Below are 27,182 nucleotides of genomic sequence, written 5' to 3' on the forward strand. Positions count from 1 at the left end.
TCTTCGTGCGCTCCGGAGGTCTTCACACTGCATTCCGGCATCTGAAAGACAAAAGTTTACCAACTCTTCGCACGCTCCGGAGGCCTTCGGCGCTGCATCCCGCATCTGAAAGACAAAACAAGGTGCGTTTAAAGACATTGGGGAACTTTAATACTCACGTGCCATTACTCCTTTCCACATCTAATCCAGTGGGTATTCCGGCACCCTGCAGCCGCTCCGAACTCGTACCTGCAAAATAAAAAGACAGTTAGAGCGCATAGTGAAGCAGACAACAAGCGCTTACTTACGTGCTTCCAGGCGCTTCTATTCATCACACGGGCTCCATCTTCAACTCACTTCAGCCCGTCATCCGCCATCGCCGGAACCCTGCAAAACAAGAGACATCATTACTAAAGACTTTAAAGACATTTGAATGACTCGAAACTTACCGTTCGTGCAGTAAACGACGGACAGCAGTCCTCTGAAGTCAAGAGGCCTGCGCTACCTATCCATCCAGTGAAGAAACTGGTTACAGCACCCTGCCCCGAGGCAGATGGAGAGCTCGGCATTCACTTACCTAAGGTGAGAGCGTTAACCTTTGGGGGTCTACAGGAGAGGAGAAGAGGAAAGAGATAGGGACACCCCAATAACCCCAGTTCATTAACCCCATATTTTCTATCTGCAGACATCTTACTCTACACGTCAGGCATACAGTGCACAGAGGTCCAGCCCAAAGAGCCAACCGGGTGCTACACATCACCTTTGAAGATACGGTGAAGATACGGTAGTCGCCCAGTCAAAACCGGCGCCTCTGCGAGAATCAGGTGAGCGTTACAGAACGCAAAGCCTACCGCAAAACTCTCGCCCAGGCGCTATGGAAACCTCGGATACTGACCCCCTAGCCCGGTTACTTGGGGAACTAAGGGCAGAAGTGCATGCAGCTCGTCAGGAAACGAATGCTCTAAGAAGGGAACTAATTATTTCCAAGGAGAGAACAGACAATCTTGCTAGACAAGTGCTACAGTCACAAGCCGGACAGACCCCGTTACCCGCATCAGGGGCAAATCTTCCTTCAACATCCTCTATGAATCCAGTGCAGATCAACCTACCTGGGAATGTACCTCTGGCTCCGCCCGAACGATTTTCTGGTGACCCAAAGAGGTTTGCAGTATTTATCAATCAGTGCCGGTTGCACTTCTTATGCCGGCCAGCAGCCTTTCCAACTGATCAAGCAAAAGTAGCTTTTGTACTTTCGTACCTTAGTGGCAATGCGGCAGACTGGTCGATCCCTCTAGTTAATCAAGATGATCCGGTTCTCTATGATTTTCAAGCCTTTCAGCTTAATATGGAAAAACTGTTCGCAAGACATTCACAGGGGCAGGCCTTGGACAATGAGCTTCTTTCGTTGCGACAGGGTAATCAAGACCTTTTGGCTTATATTGCATCTTTCAATAGACTAATAGTGGAAACTCAATGGCCTGAGGACAAAAGGATTACGCTGTTTTATAGAGGTCTACGTGGAGAGCTCAAAGACGTTTTAGCCCAAGTAGTGAATCCCCCACAAGACTGTTCGGATTATATAGACTTGGTCGTTCAAATAGATCACAGGCTGCAGAACAGGAAGGCCGATCGTTCCAAGTTTGATGCTCGAGTATTTTCCAAACCGCCAACTCCTTCCAAAGGAGTAGACTCCGGGGAACCCATGCAAATAGGGGGTCTGAAAGGTCCTCTAACACAAAGGGAGCGGGAAAGGAGGAAACAGTTGCAATTATGCCTATATTGCGGAAACTCAGGGCACTTTCTTCGAGAGTGTCCGGTGAAACCTGCCAAGAAGGCAGTAGGAGCTGCAGTTACCAAAGTTACAAACTCTGAGCAGGGAAACGACCTCGCCCGACAAGAATAGAGGTCCTCTTGCCGAGCGTGAAAACCAGTTCCGTGACCTCGCATTTCGTGATACCTATGGTCCTCATTAGCCCTGATAATCCGGATCGATTACATGCAATTGAAGCTTACGTCGACAGCGGTGCCATCGGCAACTATGTGGATCATGAAATGGTTTTGAGGATGAATCTAACTCTTTGTCCCAAGGCTGTAAAGGACGTCATTACTACGGTGGATGGTACGGAGATAGCCTCCGGGCCAGTAACGCATACCACTCCAGAGGTGACGCTAGTAAGTCAAGATGGACACCATGAGAAGATCGTGTTCGATGTGATCAAGGCCCCTCAGTTTCAGATTATTCTAGGAATACCTTGGTTAGAGAAACACAATCCTCTGATCGATTGGCGAGCAAGAACGGTCCAGTTTCCAGAATGTGTCTCTACTTGTCACCCTCCACCTGGTGTTGCACTGGCCGCAATTTCTTCAGAGACTCCCCAGTTACCTCCCGAATACCTAGAATACCAAGATGTTTTCCGGAAGGATCAGGCTAACTCTCTACCTCCTCATAGGTCTTATGACTGCCAGATAGACCTGATACCTGGATCTACTCCTCCTTGTAGTAGAATTTATGCCCTCACCGAGCCTGAGAACCTTCACCTTCGACAATACCTGGATCAATACCTGGCAAATGGGTTTATTCGTCCTTCCAAGTCCCCTGCTTCTTCAGCTTTGTTCTTCGTTCCAAAAAAGGAAGGAGACCTTAGAACTTGTATCGATTATCGCTCCCTGAACCAGATCACCGTTAAGAATAGATATTCGTTACCTTTGATCCCTGAACTCCTGGACCAAGTCAGAAAAGCATGCATATATACAAAGCTGGATCTTAGAGGAGCTTACCACTTGGTACGAGTAAAAGAGGGCGATGAATGGAAGACGGCCTTCCGCACCAAGTATGGGCTATTTGAATATCAGGTCATGCCCTTCGGACTTTGCAATGCCCCGGCCGCCTTTCAATATTTTATGAACGATGTCCTCAGAGAGCTCATAGATGTGTGTGTTGTTGTTTACATTGACGACATCCTCGTTTATTCTTCATCGGAATCTGAACATCGGAAACACGTGAAAATGGTCCTCGAAAGATTGCGTCAACACAAACTTTTCGCTAAGTTGGAAAAATGTGTTTTCAACGTGACTGAAGTTGAATTCTTGGGATTCATATTATCACCTGGCGGAGTGCGTATGGATTCAAAGAAGGTTGATACAGTTCTCAAATGGCCATCACCATCCTCCGTAAAAGGTGTGCAAAGCATGTTAGGCTTCGCTAACTTTTACCGCAGGTTTATCCCCGAATTCTCTCGAATAGTCCAGCCCATCACTGCCTTGTTAAAGAAAAACAAACGTTTTGAATGGTCTACCGAGGCGGAACAAGCTTTCCAGGATTTGAAGACTAAATTTATCTCTGCACCAATCTTAAAACACCCTCGCCCCGAACTCCCCTACATCGTGGAAACTGATGCTTCAAGCCTTGCCATGGGGGCAGTTCTATCACAAAAGGACCCGGTAACCAATCAGTTGCATCCCGTGGCATTTTGGTCCCGCAAATTCTCGCCTCCTGAAATCAATTACACGATTACTGACAAGGAACTTCTGGCTATCAAGTCTGCCTTTAAGGCTTGGCGGCATTATCTGCTGGGGGCCCGACACACCGTTACTGTGATTACGGATCACCGAAACCTGCAATATTTGAAGACCGCAAAAGCCCAATCCTCTAGACAACTCCGTTGGGCATTATTCTTTGCCGAGTTTGACTTCATAATTACCTATCGACCTGGTACAAAGAACGGTAAAGCCGATGCCCTTTCTCGGATGGGAGTGGAAGAACACTTGGTCAACCCTAAACCTGTACCAATCATTCCCGAACAAAGAATTCTGGGTGTAATCGCCACAGAATCCATAGAGGAAGTTAAGGATAAAGCCAGGCAACTTGTAACTCCAGCAGACATACAGAATTGGCATCTGCAGGGAAAGGACTTTGCAGTAAAGGACAACTTATTGTATTTCCAAGAACGATTATACCTACCCAGCACAGATTTACAGAAAAAAGTAATCTCTTGTTATCACGACTCTTTAATGGAAGGTCATCCCGGTATAGCCAAGACCTCAGAAAAGATCAAGCGCTACTTCTGGTGGCCGTCTTGGAAAAAAGATATCAGAGACTTTATAATGTCCTGTGGAGTATGCGCCCAAAACAAGAGTCAAAAGGAAAGACCAGCAGGCCTCTTACGCCCTATTGACATCCCACCTCGCCCTTGGCATACGCTTTCTATGGACTTCATCACCGATCTACCTCCATGCTCCGGATACAATACGATTCTAGTAATCGTGGACTTATTCTCCAAGATGGCGCATTTCATTCCGCTCAAAGGCTTGCCAACAGCAGCAACTCTGGCCCGAGAATTTCTCGAAAACATCGTCCGACTGCACGGTTTTCCTTCGGTTCTAATTTCGGATCGAGGTAGTCAATTTATTTCTCATTTTTGGCGAAGTTGCTGTCGGTCGGCTCAAATTGATGTGAGACTATCGACCAGTCACCACCCTCAGACCAACGGACAAACCGAGAGGACCAATCAAACTCTGGAACAGTATTTACGCTGCATGCTGCAACAAACTGAAAAAACTTGGAAAGATATCCTTTGGATAGCCGAGTATGCCTACAATAACTCTGTCCATTCGGGAACTGGGAAAACCCCGTTTTTTCTTTTGTACGGCAGTCACCCTCGAACCTCGGAGTTGGATCCCCTCCAAGATCTTGAAACACCAGCAGTAGACTACCTGCATTCTACAATCACCCAAGCCTTTAAGGAAGCTGTTTCTCACCTTCAAAGGGCTAAAGAACAATACAAGAAAGGAGCAGATCAACATCGGAAGGAAGCCCCTCACTATCAAGTAGGGGATCAAGTCTGGTTATCCACCAAATATCTATCTCTAAAAGGGCCACGCACATTCAACCCAAGATACCTTGGTCCCTATTCCATCACTACCATAGTAAACCCAGTAGCGGTCAAGTTGGACTTGCCCCCGCACATGAAGATACATCCGGTCTTCCACGTCTCTCTATTAAAACCTGTGCAACCTCAAACCCGACTAACCAAATCTCCAAAACCTATCCTAGTGGATGGAGAACTCGAGTTTGAAGTCAAAAGCATTCTGGACTCCAAGATCTCCAAATCTAAACTATTCTACCTAATTGACTGGAAAGGCTACGGCCCCCAAGAGAGATCCTGGGAACCTGCTGAATATGTCCACGCTCCTCGCCTAATCAAAAGATTTCACCGAACATTTCCTGACAAGCCAAAACCCCCGGAGAAGCCCGGTTTGGGAGGGGCCTTGAGGGGGGGTACTGTCATGATCTCTGCTTCCAAAAGGTCAGGGTTTTCCCAACTCCCTTGGAAGCAGATCCATAACCCAGGTTCCGAGTGCCAACCAGTCCCAATTGGGACCTTTTGGACCCAGTCCTGGCGCCAGTGGCACCAGGCTCATAAATATGCCCAGTCCCAGCGCTGGAAGCGCCGGGCTCATAATGCTTGGGTGGACTTACCTTCAGCAGACCATGCTGCTTACTTGCCTGCCAGTTGAGCCTCTGATCCTCTTCTGTTTGGAACTACTTTTCCTGTTGGGTGGGGCTGGAGCCACTCCCTAGATTCAGAACACTGGAACTCTTCTGGAAGGCAGGAACTCTTTTCTTACCAGGAACTCTTTTCTTACTTAGGCGTGGCTGTGGAAGGAGACACCTAAGCACTACAGGAGGCTATTTAAACCACACCCGGTGGATGAATCTTGCTTTGCGTTATTCTGCAACCTCTGCAGCAGAACGCTCATCGTGTCTTCTGCATCCGGTCCTGGGCCTAAGGAAAAAGGCTTACCATCCTGAATCCAGTCTTCAGCAACACCTATAAAGACAAGAAAGAACAGGTTAGCATTCCGGCATCTGAAAGGCAAAGGCTTACCATCCTGAATCCAGTCTTCAGCAACACCTATAAAGACAAGAAAGAACAGGTTAGCATTCCGGCATCTGAAAGGCAAAGGCTTACCTACTCTTCGTGCGCTCCGGAGGTCTTCACACTGCATTCCGGCATCTGAAAGACAAAAGTTTACCAACTCTTCGCACGCTCCGGAGGCCTTCGGCGCTGCATCCCGCATCTGAAAGACAAAACAAGGTGCGTTTAAAGACATTGGGGAACTTTAATACTCACGTGCCATTACTCCTTTCCACATCTAATCCAGTGGGTATTCCGGCACCCTGCAGCCGCTCCGAACTCGTACCTGCAAAATAAAAAGACAGTTAGAGCGCATAGTGAAGCAGACAACAAGCGCTTACTTACGTGCTTCCAGGCGCTTCTATTCATCACACGGGCTCCATCTTCAACTCACTTCAGCCCGTCATCCGCCATCGCCGGAACCCTGCAAAACAAGAGACATCATTACTAAAGACTTTAAAGACATTTGAATGACTCGAAACTTACCGTTCGTGCAGTAAACGACGGACAGCAGTCCTCTGAAGTCAAGAGGCCTGCGCTACCTATCCATCCAGTGAAGAAACTGGTTACAGCACCCTGCCCCGAGGCAGATGGAGAGCTCGGCATTCACTTACCTAAGGTGAGAGCGTTAACCTTTGGGGGTCTACAGGAGAGGAGAAGAGGAAAGAGATAGGGACACCTCAATAACCCCAGTTCATTAACCCCATATTTTCTATCTGCAGACATCTTACTCTACACGTCAGGCATACAGTGCACAGAGGTCCAGCCCAAAGAGCCAACCGGGTGCTACACATCACCTTTGAAGATACGGTAGTCGCCCAGTCAAAACCGGCGCCTCTGCGAGAATCAGGTGAGCGTTACAGAACCCTTGTATAGTTGTGTTTATTATTTGCAGCAACTCCCATCTGGTTATTTGTAACCACATGGCGTTTACCCCTGTTTGTAAGCCAGGGGTGTAGTAGGAAGTAAACACTAATGCTGCTTTGCCGAACAGTTTATGTTCATCTGGTATGTCATCATAGGACTCTATTGACCTTGCCAGAAAATAATTTTCCCTCTTGCTACGTTTTAGTGTGAGAGACCTTTTAATGCAGACATTCTTGCTCGCAAGGGGGAATTCTCCAGTCTGAACCTCACTTCGTGGAACCACCAAAGCTGCAGTGCTTATTAATACTATAGAGTAGAGGACTCACTAATTGGGAGAAGCTGCATATAGGCCTTTGAACAACAAGCCCAATACTGTTCCATTATTACTGCTGTACCTACTTTCAAATATTCGACCACACATTGTTCATTCTAACCTTCACTGTACCATAATTTCGGAAGCACAGGGTAGCATTTTTCAGATGTATTATCGGTACTGGTCCTCCCTCATCTTCGACCCAGTTCAGCAGTTTTGTATATTGTGAGAAACCTGAAGGTGTCTCACACACTAGTCCATGGGGATCTGTCATCCAGGTGGCCAGGACATGGCCATCGCTATTGCATCCAGTTCCTGGGGGTAGATCAATGTGGGAGGATCACCTGGGTGAGGGGTCTTCAGGGAATGGAAGTGGGACACTAAAGGTTGAGATGGGGTATCCCCTTCCTTATGACACCTTTTCCGCATCCTGCCCATTAGGATACTTAGAAACTCCACCCCCCCATTCCAACACAAACACTTTCTCACAGCGTGAACAACAATGGACCAATGCCCAAGCTGTTTACCTGACATGTCCCAACACAAGGTTCAGGCAGAGTCAGGCAATTACCGACAACTACACAAACTTGACTACCCTGTCCCTTCCCCATAGGGATAAAAGGCGGAGCACAAGAGCACACTCCGAGCAAGGCCAAACGCACGAGGAAGCAACCATTCCATGACAGCAGTACAAACGGAGGAGAAAGGTGGCGAGACCTGAAAGAACGTCAAGGAGGGAGTTGTCCTTGCCCTTTTTAACCCAGACCTGCAAAGCCTCTGATGAAAGAAACATAAGACTGGGAATCATAGCTGGCAAATGGTGTGACGGATGTCAGTGGTTCATGGCATTCTCCCACACTGATAGCCAGGGCGGGGAGACGTGGTTGCCATTGTGGTACCGTCCTTGACTCCAGCGGCACAGGAACCGCCAACGCGTTCAGCACAGCCAGTGAGTCGGAAGAAACTGATAGTCGACCGGACTGTGTTAGGCTCAAGGCTGCAGTGGCAACATTAAGAAGATAAGTGGACAAGAGGTCTTTTGTGAACAAACCTGGTACCAGAGATTGAGTGGTCCGGCACCATATGGGCGCTCAGTCGAAGGTCTCTGGCTGGCACCCCTCTCTTGAAAAAAGAGACTGTGATGAACATTGTGAGTGGTGAAACTACAGTACCGAGTAGCCATAGGGAAGGCTGGTATAAGGTGTTAAGGTGGTCAAACAAGGCTCAAGCCAAATCTTTTGTACAATCGATAGTCCTTGACACATTGCAGATGTTTTTGATGTTGTGAAACAGGTGTTAGCGCACGGCTGAGGGGACGCCGTGCGAACTGTGATGGTATGAAACCGGCGCTTTCGATAGGCTAACAGAGTGATCCAGTGAGACGAGATCGCCCTCCGGAAGTCTCTGTTTAAGATTGGCAAATGCTTTGAAAGGTCTGAGCCTGAATGAGGGGAAACTCACTCAACCGAAGGGGTTATTTAAAAAGACATTAAGACTTTTGAATACTACAAATAAGGGAATTGTGATTGACAGGCGATAGTAAGCCTGGCTGAGGGACGTCAAGAGTAAAGTTGTGAAGAAGTTAAGTAAGCAGCATTGTGATGACAAGTATGAACCTGACTGAGAGATGTCCACAGTGAGTAGTTGGTCTGAGCCCGACTGAGGGAGGCTGACAACTCAGAAAATGGTCGGAGCCTGGCTGGAGGGATCCAAGGGTGAAGGGTAATCACCCAACGTAAAGGTTAACAGAAGGAACTTTTGTTTTGTTTTTTTTGCATATCAGGCCCTCTGAAGCAAAGGACTTTGCATGAGAAGAGACTTGGGCACAGAAGCCCCTGATATTGAGGTAAGGAACTGTAAGCTCATGCCAGAGAAGCCCAGTAGTGTGCTGTACTTGATAGTACTGCCTTGTCCCGTGCTAAAAACGAGGGGAAGGGAGACCCCAGCCATAACATCTTGACATCTTTTTGTGAACACTTCTTTATTTTCTTGTGAACATTCTCCCACACTCTTGTGTAGCATAGTGGTGAGGATTGGCAATAGTTATTTTTTAGTATAGGCCCTTTTATATTTGACTAGGCTCCACTAGGACTGTATTATTATTATTTGATGGTTGTAACTTGCTCCCATTTTAGACTTAGATTAGGCGTTTACCTCACCTATTTTACAGTTTAATAAACACCCTTGAACTGTGATAACTTGTCTGTCTTATTTTGATGCCATGCCTTCCTTACATTATTCAGGCCACTCACTGGTTGTTTGTGTGTTGTACCACCTCTTTAGGCTGTCCTAGGAGTGCTAATGCATTGCACCCTATCAATCCTTCAACCCATCCTTTGACAGTGAGTACACTTCCTTTTATTTGTAACTGGCCTCTATTCCAGCAACCAGGTATTTCCTTCCCTTGTGCATCGTTGCACTGCTGCATTTTATGGTCTTCTATTGTAATCCCTCCCCTACTCAGGTCTACTGGTAGGCATTTCATCACCTTATGTTGTGCTTTAGCAGGGATCATCAGGTTTGTTTGCTTTATAAAATTATCCTCCCATGGATAATCTGCTTCCGTCACCCACTCTATGGAAGCTGTCGGACCCTGGAATTGTCCTCTTGTCCTTCACAGTGCGTGGTGTGTTAGGCAATGTGCTGTGTTTGCGGGTACCTCTGTTGCTATAAACACTTAAGAGGCACGCATGGATATGGGATGAGGGAACACATAAAACAGCTCTCATCCGATTTCTCTCTCCCCACTTCGCTCACGTGTCTGTACCACATATTGTTGGTGACACGGACAGAATTATCAATTTACTTGCTGCATCGTCTTGAGTCATCTTGCACACTTCTTTTTAATCTTTTACTCAGTGTGCTCACTTCAGCGGACTGTTCTGGTGTAATTAAATTTTTCATTGTCGCAGCAGTTATGCTCATGTTTACTGTTCTAGCTGTATTATTAATGACCAGTTCTCTTCCTACAAAAACAATTGTAAAATAAAGACCACACCATTATGCGATTATCATGATAGCTAACGTGTCCACCTTCTGCAGATAACTAGGTGTATCATTCCTCCTAGGTGCTAAGGGAGAATATCTAATCTTTTTTTTTTTTATTGTGCATTTTACTTAACATTATGACTATTTTTACACAAAACATAAAAAACACCCCTCATACAGATAAGATAACCATAGAACAAGAAAATAAAAAGTCAAAAGTAAAAAGGAGAAAAGAGATGATAAGGCAATATTAGTACCGTAAATCAAGAAATAAAAATCTACACAAGAAAATAATAACGCAGCGCCCTTCCCTCTTATACCTCCTTTTCACAATCAGACTATTACCATTCACAAATGCTAAGTTCACCTTTCAATTAATTTCAATTCTTTCAGGACAGCTATCACTTCTGCTGCTAAAAATGTTTCATGTCCCTCGCTTAACCTTTGCCAGAGCAGATTTGTGTTTAACATTGCACCATCATGCACAAATCTTAATATTCTCTTATGTCTAATATCCCAAGATTCTTCACAATCCGATAGGAGATGAACTATGGTCTGTTTTTCCTCATTTCCACAGAGGTCACAAATATTAAATGGAAATGATATTGGGTCTCTAATATGCTTGATTTCCAATGTTAATATCAATTTTAGCCGAAATCCATTCTGGTCCTCGGGTTAATCCCTTTCTGCAAATAAGCCGGAACAATTGCTCTGGGCTTATCCAACACCGACCAGGACGAGGATATTTTGGCTTCTCTCATATTTGTTAAAGTTCTAACCCAGTCCATTCGTTTCAGCAGATCCTTCGCTTTTACTGGATTTTGGATGACAGTCTCAAATGAACATTCAGATAATTCCCAAATTTTGATACATTTTTCTGATAGCTGCTTTAGAAACATGTTGATATTCTGTTTCAAAATGAGTGCTAGATCTTCGTACAATGTCTTTTTAGGAGGCTCTAAAATGAGCCTATTTTGAGTTAACCACTTCCATTCTAAAGTAGTCAACAAGGAAGAAAGACCAAGTTCATATTTCACACATGCAATAGGTACTGAGACGGTAGGGCCAATACATCCTTCCAAAGTTTCCCTTCTGGTCTATCCCAGTTGACATCAAAGGCCTGTAGGTCTGTTTCCAAGCCATATGTCAGGGACAGAACCACCTCACCCACATAGTATTTTAGAATCTGATTCAGTAAACATATTGTTCTACAGACAAAATGTCTATTTCTTAGTTAAGCATGCAAGAAAATTGTTTTCTAAAATTATATATGCTTTCAGTTTCAACAATAGAACTGTTGAATCAATGTTCCAAACTCCTAAAAAGAACATGTTTTCTGAAAAAAATAAAAGGATCAAAAACAGAAATGCTATTGGGAATATTCGATTCTCCTTTTGAAATGGAAAAAACACACTTTCTGTTGCACAAGTGTCTTTGAAGAATGTTAGATGAACAATGTTCTCGTGTTGGAAACCCGGTTATGTGTCTTGTGTCTCGGTTATGGTGTATGTTACCGTCTCACAGCATTTCTGCATAAAATCTTGTCTCCCGGATAGAGCTGAAGGGTCTGTAATCGTTTTTTTTATTTTGATATATCCGCTGTTTTCGCTGATGTCTCTTAAACCCCCCTGCCTCGCCTGCACCTGTTTGGAGATAAATGTCAGGGATTTAGTCATAACTATCAAATATTCATGCATTTCATTTCCAAGTACAGAGGCAGAATCTTCATTATCAGTTCAAGCCTTTGTGGGAGGAGCAATTGGGGCACTCATTCCCCACCATGTCACCAGCTTATGACATGTGAGGTGGTGGTCGAAGCCTGACTGATTACGTCATGCAAAGAGGGCCAAGGGAAGGCAGTGTAGCCAATTCGTATGCAAGGTTTCTTTTATTTCTGTGATGTGCTCCTTTAAGGGGCCATTGAGGTGCTCGCAAAGGCCATTTTCTTGTGGGTGAAATGCAGATAAAAATGTGTGCCTTATTCTCCAGAGGGATGTTATGTGCTTGAAAATGTCATTTCCAAAATGTGGTCTGTTGTCGGAGCGCAGCACTTTGCATATTCCCCACCTGGGAAACACCTCTCATACGAGGAGCCTTGCAGCTGATTTGGCATCTGAATGTGCGCATGGACCAGCTTCAACCCAGCGGGAATATGGGCACACGACTACAATAATGTGCTTTTAGCCCTTCCAAGTTTGCAGCACATCGACATAGTCAATGATGTTGTTCCAACAGGGCCACCTTGCTGGTTACTTATCCGGGATGAATTCCAACATTTGCACTGGATTAACCAAAGATATTTGCCTCTCTGTCAAGGCGCTCTGCTTAACTCAGTCAGTATCAAGGTTTCAGAGGAATACGTGTTCCAGGATATGCTCTGTATCACTCATTACTGATGCTACAGCGCAACTTCTAGTTGCAGAACGCACCCTCGTTTACTTATTAAAGAGGTCCAAACAGGGCTACATGATCCAGAGTGCATCAAGCTTTGCTGATCGCAGAGTTCCAGATATCTCAATACAGATACACCAATATGATTACAAACCCCCCCCAAAGCACCTGCCGCATCCTGTGGAACTTCTGCACCCCTCTCCAAAGTGCCCCTGGGAGTATCCTGCCACACTCAATTGAAGTGGCACCAGAATACTATGTAACGCAAAAAGCAGTATACATGCCTCTGTACATAGGGTTTACTAGGACTACATTGGCAGGGGATTCACGCACTGCAGATGCCAACTACAACACTAGGGTCTACAAGACTACATAAACAATTGCACATTGCCTCACTCAGTAAGCCAAACTACAAACTGAAAAAATGTAATTTAATTTTGTCATTTTTATGGGAGTTTCGTTAATTTCCCATTTTCATTTTTTATGTATTTAGTCATCCAGGATATGATGTTGGTTTAGTTAAAGTAGCTGGTTAAGTCTTGGTAGGTCGGGTTATATTATGCCATGTTTTCTTATGTTGCTTCACATTAATATCTAACTCATGTCAAAAACTCTGAATCATCCATAAGGTGACGGGTGTCAATCCCCAAAGTAGTCAAATAAATAAACAATACACAGGCGCAGCACTCAGTTTATGAAAAGTAGACATGCAAATGTAAGCTGCTAAGGAGACTCTACCCCCTTTCTAGATCTACAATTTTCTTGCTATACCAGGAAGAGGTAACTGCAGCAAAGGCATAGAAGGATAGATAAAGCTGGATTATGCAGATTAACACCTATAAGAACCCATCCTCAGTCCGAGAGAATTCCTGCCTCACACACCAGTATAACGATTCTTGCTTCCCACCCCTCCGCCCCCCCAGCACTATATGAAATGTCGTCAGGCCTAGTACGGTAGTCGCCTGTCTGTTTCCATTTACTTCCCACTCTCCCCTCCCCCTCCCTTCCTCATCTATGTCTTAGCTCTTGCACTATCTGAAATGTCGTCAGGCCGAGTACGATAGTTAATTTCACATCCTTACTGTTCATGGCCTGGAAAAATGTCATTGTATTTTCCCTTGTTCCCTCAATTGCCTTGAAGCGCTTTGAAACACATTGTGAATAGGCACTCTATAAATAAACGATCATATAATATATCATTCCCATCAGGTCCCTACAAGGTCTCAGGAACTTCTAGGAAATCTGGTCAAGGGTTTTACCCCCTGAGGAGCCATGGACCAAAAACCACCCTCACATAAAACAGGTCATCCCAGCTTTCATGTCTATGAAATCTGTCTATTTCCCTCGGCATGGTTTCAGCATGCCAAGGCTCACAATAACTGCCTGGCACTGTGGGCGGTTTAAAAGGCAAAGATGATCTCATGCTCTTCAAATGTTTGCACACAAGGACATGCCTACGTGCTTTGGGACTGCTACGGGGACAATTTCATGCTGTATAAAAACTTTGTAACATATAAAAGTGGACTTTTTTGGGGTGGAAAACTTCACATTTTTTAGTTAGTCAGAAAAATGGCGAATTCACATTTCAGGAAAACAACCACTCTGTAAAGTTAATTCAAGTAAGTAAAAAATATATTTATCAAAACAAGCTAAAGACCCAAAATACTGCTCACTGATGCCACCCAAAGAGGCCAAAACATGTCTGGGGTTGTTTGTGGTCTCGTGCAGAAGGGATCCGATCAAGGAGTTTGGGCTGGTCCTCCCCTTTTGGGGTGTTACCAACCCTTATTTGCTTGGGTTATATTATGTTAAAGGTTCTTATACCGTGCACTGTGATCACCTGCATGGTCCCTTGGTGCTCTGGCAGATCTGTAAAGCAAGAGGGTAAGAGCTGTGTAGGCTAGTAGGACTGAGTGGGAGAAAAGAGCAAGAGAGCTGTGATGTGCTGTTGGCAGCTTCAGTTCAGTTTACACTGTGCGCTGAGCTTGGGTGGAACATTCGGTTGGTAGCCGCCATGTGCTGTTGTGTGAGGCTGTGTGTGGTATGTCTCATTGTTGTGGTGTAGTGAAGTGGGTATCCGTAGAAAAAAATGAATCCACACATTTGTGTTTAAAAATAGATGGGTTAAGGGCTTTATTTCGGGTAGGGAGTAGTGGAGGGGGTGTCCCCCACATTTCTTTTTTTTTAAAGTGCAAAATGGCAAATTACATATTTGAATTTCGGCCTAAAAAACACTGGGCCTCATTACGAGGTTGGAGGTAGCCATGGCCCTATTAGCGCCATGGCTGCCTCCAAAATTGTTCCGACTCTGGTCTGGTGGATGGAGCATTCCGAGGTCGGCAGGACCGATAATTCCCATTCACCAGAGCCATTCTCCATTCCCATTGAGCCCCCATAGGGCTCAATGGGTAAAACTGGTAAAACCAGGCGTTAAGGAAGGACCCACATAGGGAACTTGTAATAGGACGGTAAGGGATTACCGGCACCGGTGCCGGTAATCCCTTACCGCCCACCTCGTAATGAGGGCCACTGTCTTTTATACTTCAGTAAAAAAAAAATGTTAACACATCTGTGAGGTGTGTGCTGTAGAGGTATGGTTGTGCTTAGTTCAGAGTTTGAGAGGTGTATGCAGAAGGATGTGTTTTCTAGTAGGGTTGGTTAATGGCGATAGCCTATCCTACCCCCATTGTTCTGACTGAGGCCCACGTCCCCTCCCATGTCGTACACCCTGGTCTGCTGCACTCACCACTCCATGTTGCGTGCAGAAGGGTGGGCACCTAATGGGCCATTCCGTGGGTTCATCTTCCCACCTCCAATGATCAGACAAATCACCGCCCATATCCCCGACTCCCAGCACATCCCGGTGCACAGCAACCACCACCCCCACTGGCTCCACCAGGGGGGGGCTCCCTGTGCTCCACGTTCTGTCAGTTCTGAGATCAGGATCAATATCTCTCTCGTTCTCTCTCTCTTTCTCTCTCTCTCTCTCTCTCTCTCTCTCTCTCTCTTTTCTCTTCCTCCTCCCCCCATTTTTTCCTCTAATGCTCTCTGTGGGTTTTCCAATCAAGTCGGATCCATCTCTCTCCCCTGTTTCCCATTTGACCCTCTATATAGGAAGGGTGACCCTATGTTTCCCTTCCATTTGAACAGCTCTCTTCTTCACTGCACTCTACACCGGTCTGGCTTACTCCCCAGTCCTACATTTGGGACTCAACAGCAAATGCAGTGACATCTAGATTTGAAACATAGAAGTAAATGACACAAGGCCCAAATCTGAGGTACCTAGATAGATGGAGAAACTCCTACGTTTGGGGCCCAAAAGTAAATGCAGTGACACCTAGATTTGAAACATAGGAGCAAATGATAAAATGCCTACATTTGAGGAACCTGTACAAATGGAAAAATGCCTACATTTGTGGCCCAACAGTAAATGCAGTGACATCTAGATCTAAAAACTACTGTAAGTGATAACAAACCTACATTTGAGGTACCTGGATAGACAGAGAAAAGCCTGAGTTTGGGGCCCAACAGTAATTGCAGTGACACCTAGATTTGAAACACAGCAGTAAATGACAAAATGCCTACATTTGAGGTACCTCTATAAATGGAGAAATGCCTAAATGTGGGGCTCAAGAGTGAATGCAGTGACACCTAGATTTGAAACGCAACTGCAAGTGAACAAACAGCCTAATTAGAGACATTTGGGCAGTGGGAGAAGATGCCTACATTTGGGAGTCAACAGTCAATGGGGAAACATCTTACTTTGCCATACAGCAACGCAGTGATTGAAAAACTAATTTGTTGGGTGACTAAAATACGGGGTGCTTTTTCTTTTTTTTGTAAGGTAATAAGAGTGGTAGGATTTTGCTGGACCAAGTCTTTCTGTAATGGCTTGAAAGGCAAAGAGCGATGGTCTGGAGGCTTGCCCAAGGTGATGCCAGAGGTTAAGATTAATTCTACGCCTTCCAACCATCATCTCTTTTGTTTTACTATAGTCACCCCGAGTGGACGGGTATGCATAGACATGGGTCCTGTGCCTCCTGGGTCTGGAGACCCAAGCCATACTCCACTGATGACGCCCAATGATGCTGATACATGTTTGAGGTGGCTTGTGGTCTCATGAAGAAGGGATGTGACCAAGCATTTGGCTGGATTGTCCCTTTTGGGCTAGGACCAAGACTGATTTGCATATGGTCTTTCCCCTTTCCAGCCATCACTTCTTTTTATTGTTTTGTTTAAACAATCACTCTGAATCTTTGTTATTAAATGGGTTCAAGCTGCAAAATTCACCATTTCCCTTACGTGTGATGACATGTTCCAGCACATTGTCTTTTGCTTCATGCCTATTGTCGACACCTTGACTGGCTGAGTGAGGAGTCTTTCAGTCAACGCATGTCATAACCTTATAGTAACAATCGATGGGCCTCATTACGAGGTTGCTGACCCCGAAACACTGAATCTGCCGCCTGACTTCCCGGTGCCACCGGGACATTACAAGTCCCGGTAGAGGAGGAAGTCAGGAGGGGGATTCGGTAAGTCCCCATATTGGACTCCACGGGAATGGGGACTCGGAAGCACTGGCACCGTTGCTAACTGTGCCAGTGCTTCCATGACAACTCTGCCTACCGGGGCCATTGTGCTCAGCTGCTTCAGACCTGCTGGCCCCGGCAGCCAGACTTGTAGTGTGTCGGTCTGGAAACAAGGGTGCCGGTAACAGGACCCTTGTTTCCGGACCGCCACACTCGTAATGAGGCCCAATGTATAGTAACACAACATAACATAACTGAAGGGTGTCCGACTGTCACTGCATACAGAGGGGCAGACATCTGTCCCTTCTATCCCGAAGTCGAATGAACACAGACTGCATAGCAATGTCAGGGTACATATTCTCACTATAAAATGCTATAAATTACTATACTGTGATAGCCTACCCCCAAGTAAGGCACCGCTCTGTCTCGCTGTGAACTAACATGAATTCTAGTATGACATGACAGTGAAGAAACTCTGAATAATACACCTTTTGACATCAAGGTAGTACAATCTTTTCAATTTTACCGCACTAGTTTGGCCACTTAATTCCGTTACCATCTGTTAGCAACAACAGTCACCTTTATAACTAGCCTAGTATTCCTTGCTATGCCACTCTTGGCTCAGGCTTGACAGCCACAGAATTAACATTCTGGAGTTTGACTTGGGGTACAACAGAGACATTGTGCTCTAACGTATATTCCTTCTGCTTTGGAAACATACCAGAATCATCACACAACTTTAGGGCATATCTGCCTTCTCCCTCTAGCAGAACTATTGACATGCACTCATGCTATCACAAAACATTCCTCCCGAGCTGCAACTCCCCCGGCCCCCCACCGCCCGGCCCTGTATCTGAAGCATCTATTTTCTACTTTCCCACTATCTTACCTTCCCCATTGCTCAGTTTCTTTGCTCCAGTGGGCTACGGTCTGGATACATGTGGCAGGGCCACAGTTCATAGCCACACGGACAGGCTGAGGTACTCTAAGACCCGTAGAGTGATGATTTAGCTCAGTGTAAAAGCATATTCGCATAACCCAGTACAGATATAACTCACTATAGTACTGTGTGCCAAAGAATTGACTCCGCCTTCCGCGAACAGACAGTGCCACAAAGCTACAAACACAGAATGCTTCCTTATTCAATACAGAGGACACTAACTGTAATTTATGGTCTACAATGCACTCAGCATTGTGCTATCCACTGTACATAGCCAGAACATTCACTTGCTTTCTTCCATACAGGTACCCCACATGTCTGCACGTACAGGCGTGCTTGCTTCTCGTTATTCAGTCTTCCTGTGCATTTGTCCAACATTTGTTTTCTTTTGTAGGTGTCCATTTGGCTTCACTGGGTTTAACTGTGAGGAACGTAAGTATGATCCTGTATTTGCAACTACCTGACCTTTAGTGCAGCACCTGAGAAAGGGACATTTTAATCCCACGGGCCAATGGCTGTCTTGTAAGAATGAAAAGATATTGGGCTGCGGATCATAATAAAGGGCGCTCCTATACATTATACTTTATTTTAAAGCCGGGATAAGATGGGCACCTGAGATGGCCACTTTTTCACCTCTGCGGGCCGCCTGGACACCTTTGCCCCTCCACATTAAGAACAACTTATTTCACTGTTAGGCATGGGGTAGGTGTATATTATTTCGCTCTCACTTTTGGGTGAATTTTTAGGTAATATTTCACCTTATAATCTTGCAATGCTTACCAGATGCAGTATGCACCTGTATTTAAGATGATATTATCTGGCCATTACTGTTTTAAGGAAATCAGCCTTCAGACAGAACCCTTTCTCAATATATATATATATATTTGTGTATATATAAAATCAAGGGAAAAACATTTATTGCAAGGGCGTTAAGGTGAGAACTTAATGCCAAAAAAATCTGAACTTCAGCTAAAGCCACCTTAACTTTGTGCCCTGTGTTGTGCAGCCTATGACCACAATGATGACATCACTGGCGACATCACTGCCATGAACATGGACTTTGCCCGTGCCCACTGTCCATTTAAAAACACTACCAGACCACTAGCCATGGCCTTTCACCATTGGCCAGTGGGCACGGCCTTAGACCATGCCCATATTTTAAAACACTTGCAACCCATCTCTCAGAGATATTCATCAATCACAGACTGGTTTTGTCCTCTTTTGACAGTGCTATTGTTATGTATTGAAGATGGCAGGCTTTGAGAACTCACAAGTTATTAGGCAGTGCACAGTGATATTACATTATTTGCCAACGATCACACACTTTGGTTAAGCAGCGTGCTACAATCCCCTTTTTTCTGCCCGGTCTCTTTGTGACTGTTGTCATACATCGCATGACCCCAACTAACCGCATAACAGCACGGAAAAGGGAAAGAAATTACCAGCTGCAAGAATAACATATGCCAAGGTACTTTTGCCCCATAGCAAAAATCAAAAGCTGGCACCCATGAATATACGCACAGTAAGTTAACATATATCCTAAAGTGAAATTTACAAATGGAGTTCAATTGACCTTCCCCTTACAAGCAAGTGTGCAAGTTAGAATAGCATCAGACTTTTAAAAAAAGTAATGGACATCTGAAAAATAACTTGAGAGAGGAAATGTTCCAATAAATATGATGCCAAAGTATAAGAGGTGCTCACTTTTTAAGCCATCAATCTGTCATTAAATATTCCCAGGAAAACCAAATCCCAATACAAAACCAGGGCTTGTGGCCTTGTGAGTAAGCGTCTGCACTGTGATCATGACAACCTGTGTAGAATCTTGGTAGCCAAATAATTGAGCAAGCTTGCCAACCTACAAAAAAACAAGGGGTTGCGTCCGCACTCTGAAAAAAAGTTACGCTGTCCACCCACATGTGTCCTTTACTTGTGCCCTGAAAAGCAGCCACAATCAGGGGAAAATAACTGCACCTTTGTCCCGGATTGCAAACTCTTGCAACATTGTGGGCAAATACTCATGACTTACTTGCCCTCTTATCATTTCCCCTCCTGACCCCCATGTGAGGGGGGATAGTTCAGGGGCAAAGTGCTTGCCGTGGAAGCAAGACGACACAGAGAATCACGGGTTCGATCCCCGGGTCCACGCTTAGAAATCTCTGGATATTAAGCGTGTTATAGATAACATAACATATCATATCATGTCTGGCGTTCAACAATACTCTGCTTTATAAAGATAACTTGAAAAAAGTACACATACAATAGTCTCACTCAAATATGTAGATCTTTGTTAGGCAGAAAGTGAACAAGTGTGGCATTATTCCCCCCATCTTGACTGGGAGAATACAAATACCAGAATGCCATTCAGCAAAAGGCAAAGAAATGTTCTCTCAGTGCAAAACGTTCAAGGACTGACAGTAGCAGGGTTTAAAAAACATAATATGAATGCTCTGTATTATGACATACTTAAAATTATGAAAACACAGCATTCTGAACTGTGGACTGTCGCTCTAAGTGGTCTTGTAACGTGGGCTCATTTATTAGGCAACATGGCCTGAGGGCTGCTGGCCCCTTCCTTGCTTTGCAGCTAAGCAGAGTGTGTCCTGGTTTCTGCATGGATGGGAAACCCACTGTAGCTGTAAAAATATCTATTTATTTTTGTTATGTAGATAAGATTGCAAGCTTTGCGAATTCATAGGATTTTTAGGCAATGCACAGTGAGATTAAATTATTTCCGGAGGTTTCACACACTTTGGTTAAGCAGCGTTCTACAAGCCCCTTGTTTTATGGCTAGTCTCTTGGTTACTGTTGTGATACATTGCAAGACCCAATTAACAGCATAAGCAGCACTGAAAAGGTAAAAGAAATGACCAGCTGCAAAATAACATATGCCCAGGTACTTTTGCACCCATAGCAAAAATCAAAAGCTGGCACCTTTGAATATGCGCAAAGTAAGTTAACATATATCTTAAATTAAAATATACAAATGTAGTTCATTAAACCTTCTCCTTAGAAGAAAGTGCGCAAGACAAAATACCACTGAACTTTAAAAAAAAGTCATGAATACCTGAAAAATAACCTGAGAGAGGAAATGTTCCAATAAATATGCTAGCAAAATATAAAAGGTGCTCACCTTTTAAACCCATCAATACTCATGACTTACTTGCCCTCCCAACATTTCCCCTCTTCACCCCCATGTCTGGCTTGTTGTGTTCATAGGCTGTGCAACAAGGAGCTCAAAGTTAAGGTAGCTTTAGCTGAATGTCAGCAGTTTTGTTGCAGTAAGTTCTCACCTTAACGTCCCTGCAACTTATATTTTTTTCCTTGAAAAACAATATATATATATATATCGTGTTGCTCCAAAAAAGGCAGCAAGATGGTTTATTTACAGGCTTTTGTAATCTTCAGATTACTTCATTAGGTATAGGAAGAATGATGTTCTTTGAATAGCAGGAAAGCTGAAGGATTCACCTTTGGAATGTCTTAGCTGTTTGTGTCTGCTTCTGATTTGCTTCCTTCACAACGAGCCTTACATTTGAGAATTACCCCATGCATTCCAGTTATTTAAGTAGGTCTCTGAAAGTGAAATGCGAGCAGGCAAGAGCAAGAACCAATGCAGGGCTGCTCTCAAATAGGCATGAAGGGATGGGGTAGTGCCGGTCATGGCATGCACATCCATACTGAAGGCCGGTAGCTTTTAGACAATTGCCTGTTCATCTTCATGTCTAATTTGGTGCTACACCTTTTATATCACCATTGGCTAACATGGTAAACGAAAACATATAGCCCCATCCCCCGACAGCCGAAGGTATAAAGCACCTGACATGTCCCATAACCCTCCTTTTTGCTTCCTGTCCTTCAGTGAACTCAGAAGAGGCCAGCTGGGCTAGTCTCCTTTTTTTGTCAATGCTGCTGAGGTTTGTGGGATTAAAAATTCTGTTTAGATATATCCCCCTCAGTCCATGCTGAGCTTGGAATTCAGGATGGGTGGGCAACCCTAGGTGCAACGAGTATGAGCCACAATGGGAGTTTCTGCTGGGCTAAGCGGCAAGGATGCCTAGGCTTGTGGTTGACTGTAGCTGGCTCTCGCTGGGATTGCAAAGGTCAAGTCACTGGGATTGAGCAACTCAATTCAACAGCACCATCAGTTCCTGGGGCCCATAATTTGAGTATTGAATAGGGATGTGTGGTTTGCAGGCAGCCTTCCAGGGAGTTTTGATGCCACTGTGAGTAGGGTAGTATAGGATTACAATCATGTTTCATGTCTGTTGCCACTATTCTGTGTAGTGGCTCTGGTGGTTCCCCACTGTCAGGTTTGCAACTGCCAAGACCTTGTTCAGGTTCTGATCGTCTTGCTAGTCCTTTGGTTGCTCTACCCCCAGTTGCAGCAGTGGCATATTGAGAATGGCATATCAGGTGAGCAAAGTTTTGGGTAATCCTATCACAGCACAGGGGACAGGCTGCAGGTGCTGCTGGGAAAACCCCATCTCCTGCTTCCCCCCCACCCCCAAATGATCAGGTGGGGTTTCGGTACTGCCTCAAAGAAAGCGCTGTATTTCTTTACCACCCGTCCCACCTTGATCTGGATGGCATTGGGAAGTTGCTGTTGGTTCTTTATGGTGCTCCATGCATGAGGAGTGGGGTTCCTAGAAAATGAGTAAGGCTGTAGTTGTTTGTATGTTCTACCAGGGCCATCTGTTCTTGTGAATTAATGATTTCACTGGTTACTATGGGAACCTGCAATGCCAGTATCTGAAAGTCATTTGTGAATCAAGCTTTCTTCTAGGTAGCTCTAAAGATTTAATCAAATTCACGTGTGGCGTGACCAAGCCTATTTTTGTATTTCCTTTTTCTTCTTGCAGAAATCTGTTTGACCTTGTTTTATGTCAGTAGCAGGCTATTAATATTTAGAAGGAACAGGTTAATGTGATAAAAACATGGATGCGGATACATGTCTTATTTTCACTTGAAAAGCGTTTGTGACATTACTTTGAAATTGGACAGAATTTTCAAACTCAGTCATTATTTGCCTGCTGTTTGGTGGATCCTGCATAGCACGTTGGTTATAACATTGGACTATACGCCCTATAGAGGGGAGGTCAGTCCCAGCACAGGGCAAATTGTGCATGATACTTCTTTGAATTCAGTTAAGCAGAATGAACATATGAGATTTTGGAAGCACTGTTTGTTGGCCTTGACTGCTATGTGAGGTGCACAGGGAAGCCATTGCTACAATGCTGCAGTCCCTCCGGAGGTAGGGATGGACTTTAGGGCTTCAGCTTACAAATGTCAGTATCTCGTTGAGAATATAGAGAGTGTGGAGAAGACAGGTCTCTCAGCATTTTCACTGGCGGCAAAGAGCTAAGGAGGTTTGGCAGGGCAGTTCCCTCTTGCTGGCTACTGTATTTTGCTCCTACTACAAAGAATTTGGATGAACATCGACTAGCTAATTCTGATACAATTTCAGTAGTATAGGAGGTTTTGCCACCCGCTCCATGCTTTTTCAAAGAAACTGCAACATGGCTAAAGAATGAATGTGTGGCAATAGTGTATCCATAAGCTACAGCCAGGGAGTGTGGAAAAAAAAAGGCATATTCTAATCAGACAAATGTCAGTACACTGTTACTTACAGAAAAAAATGTATTCATTTCTGAAAAGGGATTTATCCCACATTCAACGCTCATCATTTCAAATTTAAAAAAAAGAAACACATAGTCTAAAAGCAGAACATGAATTGAAAAATACGGGAGCCATGCAAGGCATCTATTTCATAAACATAGAGGTTTCTTGAGTGAACAGTTATTACAATGTTCGTGATTCCTGTCCATTTTTGACATGTTTTACAAACGCCACCTTTATACATAATACCATTCTTGAGAGTATCAAGAAAGTGGTGGTCACACCATTAAAAAAAAGAAGGGACTAGACCCCATGGATGCAAGCAATTTGAGGGCTATTACAAATGTCCCATTTCTTTTAAAGATTATAGATAAGCTGGCCACGGTACAGTTTCAGGAATACTTAGAACAGGGAAATGTTTTACACTCCAGACAATTAGGGTTTAGGTCCAATTATGGAACCAATGGTACGCTCTTGCACTTACAGACCCAGATGCTGGGAATCGTGGATCAGAGTAAAGCCGGGCTTTTGATGCTGCTCGACTTGTCAGCAGCTTTTGAACTTTTAGATCATCAAAAGCTTTTAGCTACCTTGTCAACCGTGGGCTTCTGCTCAAAGGATGCTATTGGATGGATTGAATCTTTCCTCTCAAATAGAAAGTCAAGGGTCTGCTGGGGTCAAGCCACATCTATGGATAGAATATCCACCTGTGGAGTTCCACAGGGAGCGTGCCTGTCCCCAGCCCTTTTCAACATTTATATTCGCCCACTGTGTAGTCTTATATGGAAGATCGGGGCAACGTTTATGAACTCTGCTGACGATACAGAGCTGTTTGGAGATTACATGGAGGACACCAGGAAAATTCAAAGCATTTATAAAACAGTGAAAGACTGGATGACCGCCAAATGGCAGAGTTTAAACAGCAGTGAAACAGAGATTTTGATTTTTGGATCACCACAGGCCAGAACAAAACTGGATCCATGCTTTACAAGCTTCACTATTGATGGGCACGGTATTAATGCACACGCTAAGGTGAAGACTCTGGCTGTGTTAATGGACGCGTGCCTAGGTGCTGAGGCTCAAGTAGACAGTGGGGTGAAGAAATCTCAATACCATCTCAGACTGTTGAGATTGTTAAAGCATACACTGCTAACAAGAATTGTGAAATTCTAGTCCAGGCAATTATTATGCCCAGACTAGACTACTTCAATGCCCTCATGGGGGCGCTAATAAAAGCTGCATAAAGAAATTAAAATGTTTGCAGAATGATGCAGTACATATTATTAAAAACATTTCACGAAGAGACCATGTGGCCACAGCCAGAAAAGAATGACATTGGCTACCAGTTGCACCTACTATCCTTTTTAAAGTAATTACTATGACACATAAATGTCTTTTTGGATCCACACCATCTTACCTTAAGGAAGGCATAAACAGGAATAGGAGAGACACGAGAGACAGGAGATCAAGTAATACCGCTCGGCTTATTTGCCCTAAGGTTAAGAGAAGAAGAGGGAGTGGTCTTTTTTCCTTTCCAGGCAGCTAGTGCCTGGAATGTGCTGCTGGTGGACCTACAAAGAGATAGTAACCTCCTCACATTCCGCAATCGATTGAAGACATTGCTTTTCAATTGAAACAGCCTCACTCATGTCTGTCTTATGTGTGTGTGTGTGTGTGTGTTTCTTTTTGTGCGCCCTGATGCCTGCTGGCCAATTTGCAAAGGAATGGGAACCACATTGGCATTATGCTAAGCACAGCATAAACCCCTGCACAGCCCAGCTGTGTGAATGCTCAGCTTTAGATAGTGGTGCTGGAACAATTTTCTGGGCGACAGAGGGGTGCTGGTCAGTGGCATCACAATGCCAACATTATAGGCTTGTGAACAATACTGGTACTACTGATTAACCGACAGAACAACATCCTTTTTGGCAAAAACAGTGTGTTGTAGGCATTGCAATCAAAGAAATGAAGCCCAACTGTGCATTGTAAAGCATATTTTATCAATTTGATAGGTAACGTGGTATGCTATAGTCATTTTGCAAGAACATGATCTCCATCGAATTGGACTCTTAGGGCCTCATTACACGGTAGGTGCTAAACCATGGTGCTATTAGCACCATGGTTCATGCCGGTAATTTACCGATTCCACCATGGCGGAATGGGGAATCACCACCCCATTCCGAGGTTGGCGGGGCGGTAATTCCCCATGCCGCTATGGCCCTTCCCCATTCCCATTTTTGCCCCATAGGGCCTAATGGGAATGGGGAAGGCGCTAATTACGGTACCGCAAATTGCGGTACCGTAATTAGCACCAAGGTCCCTTTGCGGGTCCCTACTTTAACGGCTGGTCTACACCAGCCGTTAAGGTTGGATCCCGCAAAGGGACCTCGTAGTAAGGTGGTAAGGGTTAACGGTCACCGGTAGCATTACCGGTGACCGTTAACCCTTACCGCCTTCCGTGTAATGAGGCCCATAGTGTTGAAAAGTAACCAGACATTCCATTGGACTGCCAGTGGTTCTGTGAGTAGTAGTGAGTAGTAAATTGATGTGCTACGAGCTATGATACTCTGTTTTAAATACAGATCTGAAAGGGATCCCAAGAAATCTAATACTTTGAATTTTTTTACACTAGCCTGTAGTTTTAATCATCTGCCTCACCTACACTTTTATTTCTCATTTTGTCCCACAGTTAAGCTATTAAATACATGATGTTTACTGTAATTTGTCCATCTGAAATAAGGAGCCACAGCAATTGTGGGCACTGCAAATGTTGTGTATATTATACAAGCAGTCATCAATCCAAAAGATCTGGCCTTGCCAAGGGAAGCTGCTTAGGTCAAGCAGGCATCCTACCAGGTCTCCGGCAAATAGACCAGGGAGGTAGCCTGGGTGAGGATGATCCGCACATTTTTGAGGACGTCCAGCCACATTTGGCGATGGTTAGCTATGGTAGCCCATGCTTGATGAAGGTTGAATATTGTTGCCAAAGGTCAACCATAGTAGTAATCAACGAAAATGGTTTGTGATGGGTTGGTAGTGGTTGACTAAGGTGGGCAATATTTGACCATATTTTGTGATATCAACTACGGTTGGCAGTGGTCTACCATTGTTTGGCGATAGTTGACCTTGGTTGCTGATGATTTTGGCACTGTTTGACCACAGTTAGCTGTTAGATATGTCCACTCTAAAGAACCTCCAAACCAAAATACAAAGATGTTCAGACAAATAACTCCTACAGTCGATATCTGCCTCTTCTATGCCGACCACCATTTCTATCCATCTCTAACATTTGCATTGGCTTAAATGTAGTGGTGCTTAAGTACCACTTAAATGAGGCACAACTAAAACCACTTCAAGGAATACTGTTCCAGGATAAATACCGCCAACACTAAATATGTGGCTGGGGAGACATACTGCTCAAAAGTAGAACATTGATAATGAATAATGCCTCTCAGGATATTTTGGCAAGGCATAGCCACTAGATATTGTGCCACAGAACATGAAATTGTCATATTGTGCAGTAGAACAAAGCAACTATCATACTTATATTCCCAGAAATGACATTTCAAACAGTATTTGAAAAATAAATCAAAACATGGGGCCTCATTTCAAGCATGCCGGTCCGGAAACGACGGTGC

General features: G+C 44.5%; 1 protein-coding gene across 1 annotated transcript in view; it reads left to right on the forward strand.

Annotated features, from left to right (window-relative positions):
- The window catches only part of LOC138566067 (protein HEG-like), a 375,817-nt gene that overhangs the window by 205,823 nt on the left and 142,812 nt on the right, over positions 1-27,182 (forward strand). The window contains exon 8 of the mRNA XM_069643099.1: positions 18,320-18,357. Coding sequence (XP_069499200.1) covers positions 18,320-18,357 — 38 coding nt within the window. The remainder of the gene's footprint in view (positions 1-18,319; positions 18,358-27,182) is intronic.

The sequence above is a fragment of the Ambystoma mexicanum genome, chromosome 2p (assembly GCF_040938575.1).
Source record: "Ambystoma mexicanum isolate Mex_15411 chromosome 2p, UKY_AmexF1_1, whole genome shotgun sequence".
Lineage (NCBI taxonomy): Eukaryota > Metazoa > Chordata > Amphibia > Caudata > Ambystomatidae > Ambystoma > Ambystoma mexicanum.